General features: G+C 38.7%; 1 protein-coding gene across 1 annotated transcript in view; it reads right to left on the reverse strand.

Annotated features, from left to right (window-relative positions):
* Positions 1-4,962: 4,962 nt before the first annotated feature.
* The window catches only part of prkci (protein kinase C, iota), a 35,544-nt gene continuing 25,936 nt past the window's right edge, over positions 4,963-14,570 (reverse strand). The window contains 7 exon segments of the mRNA XM_078264191.1: positions 4,963-6,775; positions 6,868-6,983; positions 11,005-11,094; positions 11,466-11,545; positions 12,150-12,275; positions 14,144-14,231; positions 14,382-14,517. Coding sequence (XP_078120317.1) covers positions 6,688-6,775; positions 6,868-6,983; positions 11,005-11,094; positions 11,466-11,545; positions 12,150-12,275; positions 14,144-14,231; positions 14,382-14,517 — 724 coding nt within the window. The 3' untranslated portion in view covers positions 4,963-6,687.

Consider the following 14,570-nt stretch of genomic DNA (forward strand, 5'->3'; position numbering starts at 1 on the left):
TTTGTCTCGCGCAGCCTGGGAGATTTGTTCCTCCAGCAGTGAGCAGAGAGCTGGAGATAGACGTCAACAACAGGCAGTCAGTGGATGCCACAAATGGGGTTCGGGGACTTTTGGAGGGCCTTAGGGTCCAGAATTGGGTCCTCACTATAGGAGCTCTTTGTTGCACGTTTTATTTCAATAAAAAAGGAGCTTATCTTAAGGAGAAAATTTAATTTGTAAACTGTGAACGTGAATTCTTTTCTGCTCTACATTTTCAGCATGATTTCCCCCCATAATATATATGTATATATATATATATATATATATATATATATATATATATATATATATATATATATATATATATATATATATGAATAGATCTTACTGGGAATACTACCTAAATATATAGTATATATATGTATATATATATATATGTATATATATGTATATATATATATGTATATATATATATATGTATATATATACATATATATATATTTATATACATACATATATATATATATATTTATATATATATATATATATATATATATATATATATATATATTTAGGTAGTATTCCCAGTAAGATCTATTCGTTTTAGAGATTCTTCTTTTATCTTTGTGTGCCTTTGGCTTGAATCAGGTTGTTGGATGGTTTTATTGACATAGCCTTCCCTGGCATGAAATGACATAGAAAGCCTTATCTCTCTTGTTGGCTTTCCATCAAGTTTGTAAAAATGAGAGGATAAGAGAGGACAAACTCACTGGGCAAATGGGTTGCTTGTCTTCCACACCTCCCCCACACTCTTTTTATGGACCTATCCTCTGCAAAAGGTCAAGAGGTCATTCAGGCATATTCAGGTCTATTGTGCCTTTAGTGATGATGGGAGTTAATGAAATCTGAACACAAGGAGGTCAGGAATGAGATTTTATGAATTATAGCTAACATATTTTCATTTGAAGGAGGTTGAATTCCCTTAGCAACTGTTTACTCTTGAGTCTGAACTATCATGTTCTTGGCAGGAATTTTAATCTTTAAAGGTTATCATGCTCTGTCTACATATGTTTTTTTTTTTTTCTTCAGCTGGAGTACACCCTGGCTGGCTGACTGACCCACAGTCTGATGTCACACGTCTGTGAGAGCAGAGAGGCTTGATAAAGCCTTGATAAACAACACCGTCGGCCGTTTCGCTGCAGCCTCTCTCTGGCTCACTCTGACAGCAAGGTCAGCAGTTGTATTATGAGAGCAGATGTGCGTACACCCTGTCCAGCCCCAGAGAACAACAGGGACATTGATTTTCCTGTAATAACATCACTCTGTGTACTGCGGCAGGAGTAAATTAATCTCATATCTGCCATATTGTGACCAGCACTGATTGTTCATTAGGAGTAAAGCAATAAGCTTAAAGATGAGGTAGCGTGGAGTGTGATTTTGAAAGAGCTGGGATTCACAGACAGAGTGTAACAGACTAGCTCATTGATAAGCTTTTCTATTATATATTAGCCGAGACTCTGTCTAACTGTTATTGGACTTAGTACTAAGTGGAGCCTGGGGGCAGACACCTCACAGTCATTTTCATACATCCTGTCTGCAATCAATGGGTGATATTGAAACACGTCCTGAGTTGTTCAGTAGATGTATTTGTAATTTAGGGTAATGATGCTAGCTGAAGTGCTGGCCTGAGGTCACACACCTTCACCACAGAGTCTGAAGGTGTCACAGTTTAGGTTGGACATTCAGCTAATGTTCTCCTCTCTGTGTATGTGTATGTGTGTGTCTCTGATTTGATAAACTGGCAATTGAGTACACTGGTGTTCTGTGATTTTTTTTTTTATATTGACATTGAAGGTGGGCTAAAATTGGATTGCTTAACAACCAGTATGGAGAGGAGTGACTACCAGTGGTGAAGGTAGTATTCAGATCCTTTACTTAAGTAAAAGTACTAATACCACATAGTAAAAATCCGCCATTACAAGTATAACATCTGCCTTAAAAATTGTATGTAAGTATAATCAGCTAAATGTACTCAATACATAAAATTAAAAGTACTTAATGCAGACAAATGACCCCCATACTTCAACATACATATGGTATGTAGGAAATGTATGTATTAATATAGATTTGAAAAAAATATGAACTTATCCTTTAATACTGTATATTAATACTGGTAGTCTTGCAAAAATACAACATATGCCAAAAGAACAAAGACAAAACCATCAGCAGTTGAAACCACACTGAAAAACATAAATGTGACAAACATATACATCATACAGGGGATTTCCAAGAGCTGTTCAACATGACATAACCCACATTTGTAACTGTGATTGCACTACTAATTCAAGGTCAGTCTTGACGTTTTTATTTTGTATAATCAGTGGTACATATAGCTTCCTTTATTTTAAAGTGAGGTATTTCTACAATAAATCTTGCTGGTTTATTTAACATGCAGCAGGGTTCCTCCATTATTCTACTTGTAAGTCCCATTCATTCATATACAGTATGTCGGTGTTTCTGAAGTGATGGTCATGAGGAATCATTTCAAGTGTCTCTTAATGAAACACGTTTTTATATCTCAAGATGCCTTCACTATACAATTACAATCACTTTAGTAGCACACACCAATTTGAAGCTACCTTACAGGGAGGGTGGTACAAGTACATTTAACTATAGATGCTGAAAAACAACTCATTACCTTAGTACTACAGTCCAGAGCACCAGTAAATGTAGTGTGATTGCATGGAGACCGCACCAAGTAGAACACTATTCACCTAAAGTTGTAGTGTGTGTTTTACTAAGGGATTGCATTTAGGTCCATGTATGATTCTTCTGCTGCTTAATTAATCCCTTCAGGGATGGAATAAAACACTCAACAAGATAAGAGCAATTAAAACAGGATGTTTTTTCAGATCCTCCTCTGTTTTACATCATTAATTATACAAGGTTAGTGTTCCCTGTGTCTTCCACAGGGTGATGTGGAGCCACAGTGCCTGGGGAGGCGTACCCCCGTTCTCCACCGGAGAGGGCACAGGAACAATGTCAAACATACCATCATGGGAACACAGAACTATGCATAGACATTTATCCTCGTCCTGCGTGCAGCAATGCTGTAATTGTCTCGTGTAGTAGTACAAGTGGAGTACATTTTCCACAAAATCTGGTTCAGTTGAGACAATCTACAATGGTTTAATGGAGCAGGATGTGAAATAAGCCCCACACAATGGCTTTCTATCTACCATTGTGCAACTTATTGCAGCACACAAATCAATCCGTTTTTATTATTTCTGACACATCATTTCCATGACCCTTTTTTTCACCTCTCAGCACTGTGTGAGGGGCACAGGGGAGGGCAATAGTGTCAATGACCTTTTAACCCCCGGGTATGCCGAGGGCCTTCTAAACCGAGAGCAGTGCAGACACAAGCAGCTGGAGTGGAAAAGCTCAAGCTTAACGACTCAAGCCTAATTCCCTTCTCTCCAGACGCCCATGTGGGTCTGAGATCCCAGGTCTGGACTCAGCAGTAAAACCATCACAAGCTTGATAGCACAAGTATGATACTTGATAGTGTTTGCATGATCACAGGCAAAGTGAAAAAAAAACAGCAATGTATGGGGGGCAGTTTTCTGCCCAAGCTGCTATGGTTGCCATGAAAGCCTGTTATGAAATAACCTGGAAACGTGTGGGCCAACGGGGCTCTAGTGAAGCTGGGTGGGCCATTCCCCCACTCAGATAACAATGATTACGTAAACAACCACAATGAATCTACGATGTCAGGGTTTTGGGTTCAAAGGTGTTCCTTACAGAACAAGTACACATGAATCAAACTAAAGAAAGCAGCCCAAATGGATTGTGCTGGAGAAGAATTGTGGATGACCTGTGCTCAACTAGGAGAGAAAGGGTTTAAGTCAAGTAAGTCATTAGCATGGCTCGATGAATGGCAATGTCGGTCTGTCAGTCAGTTGGTCCAGACTGAAATATCTCAACAATTGGGTTGACTATCGTGAAAATCTGTGCAGATATTCACAATGACCCAGAGGATAAAGCATACTGATTTGGGGGCTCTTCAGACCACCATAAGGTTGATTTTTCTTTTTTCTTTTTTTTTTGTTGTGAAATGCCTAGACAACTACCGGATGTATTGCTGTGAAATTTTATACAACCAGAGAATGAATCCAAATGACTCTGGTGATCCTCTGACCTCTCATTACTGGCGTTACTTCACATTGCAAGTTAAATGCAAGTTCAAAACTTAGAAAGGTGAGATTTAACATGACAAAACATTGCACCCCAATTTCTTTCCTCAAACAGGAAATACACTAAACAGGAAATTTCCATTTTGTTCAAAGATATAAGGTTTAGTTTCATTCATGTAATTTCGATTAACAGTTGCGTTCTGTGTCTGCCTATAATGAATGGAAAATACCCACTTTTTCACTATAAAAAAATCTGGTCTTGATCAGGTTTTATAAAATTAGAAAACGTAATTTACCGAATATGAGTAAATTCTACTCATTCAGGATATGAAAACATTTATTTTTAATATTAAATGGATACACTAGCGATTGAGTATTGAACTTGCATAATGCTGCAGGACTTGTGAGAGACCGGTTAAAACATTTTTTTTTTAATATATTTTATTGCAGGAGTGCACATTAATTTACATTTGATTACATATGTTGTTGTTCATGCATTCCTACGATGTTTATATATTTTATAGTGAGAAAATAAGTATAAAAAATAAAAATCATGGCCCCAGTTTATAGGGCAGGTTTACTGTAAAAAAAACTCAAGACCCTGATAATATCACTATGACATCATCAGGGTTATTTTCTGACTTGACAAAGGTCCTCCAGAGCCACAGCAGACGTTATACAGCTGTTTTCATATGAACAGCACTCCTTATAACGATAAACTGACTTGTGTAAAATCGGATGGAGTGCACCTTTAAATGAATGACAGACCCACACTGACACGAGCACATATTACCACAAGAGAAATAAAATGTTTATTTTACTGTCTGTGTTTTATCCTCGCACACTAATAATAAACGTCAGCAGAGTTCTGTGGGTGGTAAACATCTCCAACACAACAAATACAACAAATAAAGTTCCCATTGGGTTCACCCAGTAACATTTTGGAATCAATGTAGTGATATAAAAAAATAAAAAAAAAAAAATATTAAAAATTGGATTCACAAAAAAGATAAAGTAACATGCGTAACAGATGAATGAGTTCCTCCGGTCACCACGGTATCCAAAAACATTTTCCAAGTAGAGAGAAGCTTTGACTGGATGAGAGTCTGGAGGTTCATGCACCGTCACTTAGTGTCGTTACAGTCAGTGGGTAGAGAGCTGCTCTATAGAGCCTTTACTTTATATGCTTTTTAGCAGTTTTACAAAATATCTAATTCAGGTTATGATAGATACGATAAAAATGGAGCACAGCACACACAGTTTACAGTAGGTACTGCGTTGAGGCTTTGGACTTCTGAACAAGCTCTCATTTTAACAATCACTTCGTATTTTGATTTACAACGAAAGACATACATGGAATGGAGAAAGTACCAAAAAAAGATGACGTTTCAGAAAAGGCATAGTATTAAACAGGAGGAAAAAAAATCTGAATATATAAATGGGACAGCACATCTTCCTTATGTATACTGTACCTTTTAATTCATACCAGCCAGACATTTTTTTTTTTGGTCCTGTGTAAATGTATATTTCATGGAGGGTCTGCACAGCAAAATTTAACCTGTGCTCCAGCGTTCAGGTATGATGTGCTTCTCTTCCAGCCCATTTCCCTGCATAGAAAACACTTTCATTCACAGTTTAATAGTATTAACTCATTATTAGTGTTGTGTGATGCTGCTGTATACGTTCCTTCATTCTGGGAAGATGGGACTTGAAGCAGACACCTTCTGTTTTCCAGATGTTGTGTATTCATCTAAACAACAAAGCCTGAACCTTTTAGGTTCTGATACTCAGGCTGGACTGGTAACGCATTAGAACAACATCTATAATGATGTTGTTAAATAAAAAAAAATATATAGAGATTTTTATCTTTTTTTTTTTTTTTTAAAGGCTAGTGTTATGATTCTTCTTTCCTCTACAGACGGGGTGTTGCAACAAAGCTAAATCCGAAATGACTTTATGATAAAGTTGTCAGTTTTGTCCGACTGTGGCTTGAAGCTGAAAAGGCCTTGTCTAACATTTATAGTAGATTCATATATATACAAATAAAATAAGCATTGAAAACACCCGACCAGCTGGAAGGAGAGGATGTTCAGTCAATCTGTCAGGGGCTGTGCCTCATCCCCTGCCCCTGTGTACAGCAACCTTTAAGGACTCGGTAGCCTCGTTGGCTCCCAATAAAGAGACCCCGATGAGAAAAATCGATATCAGTGCAGATTTACATGATATAAAAATAATTAAAAAAAAGAAGGTAGGCTTAAGGGCAAGTGGTTATAAATGGCAGAGTGTGAGACTGGTTTTGGCAAAAAAAAGCGTTCTGCTGTGCATGTGCGGCCCTCGAACAGAAGGTTGATGTCGCCGGGTTGTCTCGTAACCATGCAGCTTGAAGACACTGAGACGCCACGTAACACGTGCATGATTGTGTTTGTGTGTGTGTGTGTGTGTGTGTGTGTGTGTGTGTGTGTGTGTGCGTGTGTGCGTGGGAGGTGTGTATGAGCACAGACGTCGCGTTCCCTCACACACACTCCTCCGCTGACATCAGGAGTGGGTTGATGTACTCGAATCCTTCAAACTCAGACTGGTCGATCTTCTTGACCACATCACTACAATAAGAAAGTTATTTTTATCAAGTGAAAATGACATGTTATATTAATTATATTAAGAGGAAAAAGAAAGATAATAAATGGGGACTCACTCATCATCAGGCGTGAGCTGGATGGGCTCGTTGGTGAACTGGGCGTCAAAGTTGTCCAGTCCAAATTCCCCTGAGATGTTGGGCTTGAAAGGAGGGACCACCTGCTTCTGCTCCAGCTGAAATAACACGGGAATCAGGTGAGAACACAACAACTTAATCTGCCTTTACCGACGGTAGAAACACAGTAATATTGACGATTGTCGATAAAAGACAATTCATCTGCAAGTATTTCGATAATCGATTTTATAATTTTGGTTATTTTTCAAGCGAAAATGTCAACAAAAAAAAAAAGTTTGGTTCCAGTTTCTCAAAAGTAGGCATTTGCTGCTTTTTCCTTTTCATATATCTTAGTCAATGAAAACTTCTTGGAATTTGAATGCCGTTCTGGAAAATTGTGATGGTATATTTTTTCTTTGATATTTTAAAGACTATATGATTAATGAATTAATGGAGAAAACATACGGCAGATTAATCAATAATGTAAATAATCGTTAGTTGCAGCCCGAGAGTGATAATCAAACTAATCTAGCCTGGATATTCAGGGTCCTCCCTCATGAAAGGGTCGCTGCAGTTCTGAAGGGTAATGAACTGTCCTTTACCGAAATGTGGTCTCCATTGCTTGACTACTTGCCTGGGGGCCAATGTGCCTTGCAATCGCCGCATCTATCCAGAATAAACTCTCTCTTCTATGCTGTTGCTTCCATACTGCTATGTTTTAGTACTTTGACTCAACTGAATTTTACATTATATATCACTGTGTAATATTGTGAAATGTTAAAGTTGATGTGGCTATTACAAGGCTACACTAATCAATAATGTGTCTGTATGCAGGACAATACGGAGAACAGCTTCTGTGCGTAATGTCAAGGTGAGGGAGGGCGGCGGTCAGTTGGGAGATTTCTCTGTTTAGAATGGATGGATTGCACTATTTTTTTAAAATATTTTATAATTAAATTGAACTATTTTTTGTATTTTCTCCATTTCTATCGGTGAGCTATTGATATAATGGCAAAATGTATAACTCTTGTTTCTGTTTCAAACTAATAAAAACAAACCTTGATGAGGCACTTGAACCCAGCGCCTCTGATTACATTGATCACATTGTAGAGGTAACTCCTAGTGCCTCATCTGTCTGTCTCAACTGTTTCACTACTGTCTGTAAGAATGCTCCCCCTGCAGGCCAATATGTGCAGGGCTGTGTGTGTGTGTGTGTGTGTGTGTGTGTGTGTGTGTGTGTGAGAGTGTGAGAGAGAGAGAGAGAGAGAGAGAGAGAGAGAGAGAGAGAGACGGGGGAGGGAGAGAGAGAGAGAGAGAGAGAGAGGCGGGGGAGGGAGGGGTGTAAACTGACACTCTGACCGACTGCTGGGTCCCTGCTCCAGACCAAACAGGGAAAAGAGGTCATGGTGATCCCTGGCAAGCTGTGTGCGTGTCTGTGTCTCTGTCTGTCTGTCTGTGTGTGTGTGTGTCTCTGTCTGTCTGTCTGTCTGTCTGTCTGTGTGTGTCTCTGTCTGTCTGTCTGTGTGTGTCTCTGTCTGTCTGTCTGTCTGATCATTTAGACGTGTACAGTTTCCTTTTCTTTGAAGACTTTTGGAGATATATATATATATATATATATAGTTTGACTATTTAGAACTGAACCATAAAGCTGCCAGTTCAATTGAGTTCATTAAAAAAAAACATAAAAATAAAAGATGGACGGAACAACATATAACTTTTTAAAGTTTGAATTATACAAAAATAATCATGATTATAAATGTGTTAAAAATGTTAACCCCTGGGCCTGCACACACTCTACTTATCCCTAAAAAAATAAAAACAACAGAGGGCGAACGTTTTGTTTTTCTTGTATTTATGTATGCATTTTTAAATGAACTAGCTTTCTATCTTATCAGAGCAAAATGCAGCAAAATATTAAATTCAACCGGTGTCAGTCTTAAGCCAAAGAGGAAATGTAATTTGTCATTTTTAGCAGTTTTGGTTAAAGCGTAACTCTCGCCAAAATGCAACCTAGGGTCTTTTTGTGAATGCACCAGAGTCAAACTTTCGTTTAAAAGCATAATTACGACGGAAACGCCACTTTTAAGATTTACCGTATTTTCGTTTTTTGGTCAAATGGCGTTTTGAATGGGAGAGCTAGGGGCACTACAATGAATGATAGCATCAAAATCGCTATTTTTAAAACACTAAGAAGGCTCGACACAACATGAAACTTTGCTCGAAGTATCACCAGGTTCTCTACACATGAACTCCAGCATTGACAACATTGTTTGTCTACACAGAGTTTACTAAAAAAGAGAGGTTTTGAACAACTCACGTTAGCAGTTGTCGTTTACGCTATCCGCCATTTTTCTCAGTCAAAAATAGTCGATCTCCGAATGCGAATGAACAGACTCCATAGGAGGAAATGTCATTCTTAGATGAGGCTCCTTTTTCAACTACAAGATCAATATTGTTTTTCACTAACGACAAAACAATAAATTATCCGTGCATTTATATGAAACTAAGCTTTAGGAGCTTTCCATCTTTACTCTCCTCCCTCGACTATTTTTGACTTGCGAGATGGACGGCGACCAGAAAAACAACAGCTACAGGGAGTTGTTCAAAACCTCTCTTTTTAGTAAACTCTGTGTACACAAACAATGTTCTCAATGCTCAAGTTCATGTGTAGAGCCCCTGGTGATACTTTGAGCAAAGTTTCATATTGTGTCAAGCATTCTTAGTGTTCTAAAAATAGTTAGTCCCATTCAAAAGGCCATTTGACCGAAAAACATAAATAAACTACTTTAACGAATGCACCGATCCGATACCACGTAATAAAGCCCTAAAGAAAATCTATGTTAAAGTAGTTTATGTTCTTTTTCCGTTATAACTGACTGTCAAACTGCATAATAAAAGAACGTTCTGTGGCATTCATTGTTCATGTTTCACAAAGAGTTTAACCTGAGCCAGACTGACAACAAAGATAGAAATAATATCACATCCATACAGGGATAGTAGTATACAGTTGTTAAAACATAATAAAATATATGACACACTGGTATCGGATCAGTACTCGGTATCAGCCGATACGCTAGTTCAAGTATCAGAATCGGTAAGCAAAAAATGGTATAGGACCGTCTCTAATTCATACCCCTTGAACTTTTCCACATTTTGTCACTTTACAACCACAAATGTAAATGTATTTCCTTGGGATTTTATGTGATAGACCAACACAAAGCGGCACATAATTGTGAAGTGGAAGGAAAATGATACATGGTTTTCAAATTGTTTTACAAATAAAAAACTGAAAAGTGTGGCGTGCAAAAGTATTCAGCCCCTTGCAGCCTTCAGTCACCTAATTAGTAAATAGAGTCCACCTGTGTATGTAATCTAATCTCAGTATAAATACAGCTGTTCTGTGAAGGCCTCAGAGGTTTGTTAGAGTGAACATTAGTGAACAAACAGCATCATGAAGCCCAAGGAACATACCAGACAGGTCAGGGATAAAGTTGTGGAGAAGCAGGGTTAGGTTATAAAAGAATATCCCAAGCTTTGAACATCTCACGGAGCACTGTTCAATCCATCATCCGAAAATGGACAGAGTATGGCACAACTGCAAACCTACCAAGACATGGCCGTCTGTAATCTGTAACCCAACATTTCCGCTCTTCTGTCTTTGAGCCCCTGTCAGTCAGTGATCCGTCGCCACTCATTTCCTTTCTATCTCTGGCTTCCCACTGTGGTCAGTCCGTCAGCCTATCTGCTGTTGTCAGTCCTATCCCCCATTTGTTTTTCAGTCCTCTAAATGTCTATCTGCCTGCTTTACCACAAGGACATGATTCTCATGCCATAGCGAATAACCCTCAGCCTCCACAGAGTTTCTACGCCTGCAGGGCAGGAGAGAGAGAGGGTGACAACATGCATTTAGATTTGACCTTCCATGTCTAGTAGCAGCTTTCTGTTTTTCTTTCTCTTTGCAATCGATATATGGATTGATTTTGACCTATTTGGCAACCGGCATTCACCTGTACTGACTTCCTTCTTTTGAAATGATGATTAAAACCGTGCTTAAGTTGACAAAAAAGGCAACTCAAGATAAGTAGTAGAGAGAGAGAGAAACATGGAGAGAATAGTATGTGAAAAGAGTGAGTAACTCACAAGGTCCCAGTCGACGTTTCGAAAGAATGGATGGCCCATGATGTCGGCAAAGCCTGTCTGAGGGTGGCAGCCTAGACGCTCCTTGGGATCCTGTGGGAGTGAGGGTGAATTAAAGGGTGAGAGACCGTATGAGATGATGTTGGAGGAGATGGACAAAAAGTCAGATGACGGGCAAGAAAGGCAGAGAGAGAGGGGGATTTGAATTTGCAAGAAAGGTAGAAAAGAGGAGTGGATTTTGATGAGGGGAAAGGTAGAAAAAAAAGAAAAAAAGTATTATGGATAGGTGAAAAGGTGCGAGAGCCACATTGAGACACAGAAGGATGGGGTGGAAAAAAGAAGAATGCAAGACAGTGAGATATGACAGTTGACTCCTACTAAGGCCATAATAATGTCATTCTCAGGGCCCAGCAGGAGCCAACACTGTTTTTAGATTGATCCAGGCCTGTCTGACCCCTTCTTACCTTGTTGAGGAATCCCTTCAGAACGCTGGCAGCTTTGACTGACAAAGAGCGGGGGATTCGGATCTGTTTTTCCAATATTACTGCAGTAGGTGAGAGGAAAAAGTGTGAGGGGGTGAGACAGATGCTCCCTTGAGGCTAAAATGACAGAAGATGGCACTGACAATGCTGCAGTTATGAGCTCAATCCTGTCGGGTAAACTCATGTTGAACATATATACAGAAGCCTTTCAATAAAGCGTCAATGGCTTTTGAGACAACTGTCAGTTGTCAGTAACAGTTTTAATTCCCATAAATCCTACACTCTTTCAGCAGTTATAAGAAAACACGGACACATTTTGAAACAGTACTTACAATGAAATAACGACATGCATTCACACATTTCCCTGTAACAGATGGCATATGCCTGGTACTGGGAGAAATAGGCTCGATGGTGTTTTTTTGCCTCCAATGGAGCCTTCCAGGCAGCTAACCCTAACCTTAACCCTAAACATAAGCATTGCCGCGCTGCCTGGGCGGAGACGTTGGGGGCAAAAAGAAATAGCCTGTGGAAAGTTGTCAATACAAAAAGGTGTTGCATGTTTCCTTTGTTGGTTATAAACTTTAGCAGAGTATATGTGTTTGTGTTTGTGTGTGTGTGTGTGTGTGTGTGTGTGTGTGTGTGTGTGTGTGTGTGTGTGTGTTTTACCTTGGAAGAGGTAGTCTTCTGTGTTCTGGTCTGGGTTGTCAGAGCTCCCGACGATGTCAAAGGGCGACCGGCCCGCCATCATCTCGAACATCAGCACGCCCAGCGCCCACCAGTCCACACTAAACCCTGAAGACACACAAACATTGATGTTACAAATCATATTTATTACAAGGAGCTAACAAAAGAATGACAGTTGTGTCCAAAACTGCCATCTCATTATAGAGAAACAAAATTGTACCTTTATAGCAATGATTGTGCATGTTAAAGCACAATTCTCAACTAACTTTTCTCTTTTATTTGCACAAAGCATACCTTTATTTTAGAGTTACTATAGCAACCACACCCACCATGAAAGCATCATACCAGTGTATTTGAATGCTTTCAGCCCTTGACAACAAATCTCATACTTTACTGCTTTACGTTTTATTAGAGCAAGCCATTAGGGCTTAACTACAGTATACTGAAATATACAGTGATATATTAAAACTGTTACATTAATTTACAAGCTATAGACAGTGTATTCAAGATAGAAATGTCACATGATTTTACTCAACATCATCTATTTTTAAGATAAAAATACTATTATACAGACGGATGGGGTTTGATAGCATTTGATCAAATTAAAATCCAGATTGACTCCACTTACAGTATCACATCTTATTAGGATAACCTAATAACTTAAGGCTAAAATAACTACAACTCAAAAGTCTAATGATCTTTTTTCAGCGGAGGCAGAAACAGAAACAGTATAATATTTAGTGGCAGCCTAATTAAATGTTCACGACCTGAAAATAAGTTGAGCATCACAGTATATGAAATGTTTTTAAAAAACAGCAAGGCGAGATAAAAGGTTTGATAAGAGATTCTCTCAGCGTCAGAACTTAATGAAAAAAACTGACCTGAGACCCCATTACTTACACTTAGCTATTGGAACCCATTCCCAATACCACATGTAGAAAGTTTCCCCAAATAATTCCTTTTTTGATCGTTTATTGTATACTCCCTGACCTTTTCAAGAAAGTAAAGAAGCCTCTTGTATGGACGCTTGGTTTGCCCCTTTTATATTGATGTTGCACACTTCTCACAGTAATTGTATTTGGTTGCTGGCTGTGCAAGCAGGGCCTATGCAAAACCAGTAGCACGTGTGGAATTAAATTAGGCCCATTATATGTTATTTATCAGATACACTAAACCGTTTGTCTTCATATAAAAAAGGAAACTTGGCTAGTTTACCATTTTTTATTAAGCATAAAATAGATTATATAAGGTAGAGTGGTGGGTCTAATTATCGCAGTGCGTCCAACAGTGCAGTACGTGCATATAACGCGATTTTGATGCTGGTACAAGTTACTGTTCACCCTGAATGTTATAGTTTTCTATAGGCCTTTTTTTCACAGCAGACATTTTAACACGTCATTGCAGGGTTACCTTTATGTTAACAATGTTACCAATATCATTAACAATGGCTTTGTTCTATTCTACTATTTTACTGATAACATGCAAAAACAGCAGGTATGATCCTTCAACAGTGGATCTTATTGCTAGGATACCTCTTTTGGTAACCAGGGAGATCTTTTTTCTAATTTCTATTGTATTTATAGATATCATTATATGCAGCACTCAGTTATGATGTAGACTACACCTAACCTTTGTTCTTAACACTTTTCTGATTCATACATGTTACTCATCCTTACCCACATCGTGGTTGCCTATTTTGTAGTTATTTTATTGCTTTTTTGTTAATTTTTAGCTCTTGTTTCTCATGTTTCTTCTGTAGTGCCAAAGATCGATGTACGTTTCATTTTATTTTGCAAATGTCTTGTTTTTTATATGTATACTAATTTGAAGAATTCTTTTCAAGTAGTCGGCACCACTGTAGCATCCATAATATTACAGCAGCATCCCAGATATTACTGTGTAATGCCTCCTATATTGTATCATAGCAAAGAAAAGGATAGCATTTTCAGTAAGTGCTTGTGTGTTGTAATTCTCACCGTAATCCTCTCCTCTGAGTATTTCGGGGGCAATGTAATTGGGGGTACCACAGAAAGTGCTTGTTGTATCGCCGGGTCTCAAGCCCTCCTACAAAAACAAAAAGATCATTAGCTGCGAGATCATCTCAGAGGGCTGTAAACAGACACTTACGCAGCTTTGCAGGTGCTTTTATCCAAAGTGCATTGTGGTATCATTAGAGCCTCAATTTTCTCATACACAGCAAACTGCAATCCAAACCTTGCACATGCCGTAGTCTGTAAGCTTGATGTGTCCCTCAGAGTCCAGCAGCACGTTGTCCAGCTTCAGATCTCTGTAGATGATTCCCCGCTCGTGGAGGTAGTTGAGCGCCAGACTGATCTCTGCCGAGTAGAATCTGAGAAAGAGATTATGGTGTATTCAAAATCACATATAACTACAAAAAGACAA

This window comes from Sander vitreus, chromosome 12 (assembly GCF_031162955.1).
Source record: "Sander vitreus isolate 19-12246 chromosome 12, sanVit1, whole genome shotgun sequence".
NCBI lineage: Eukaryota > Metazoa > Chordata > Actinopteri > Perciformes > Percidae > Sander > Sander vitreus.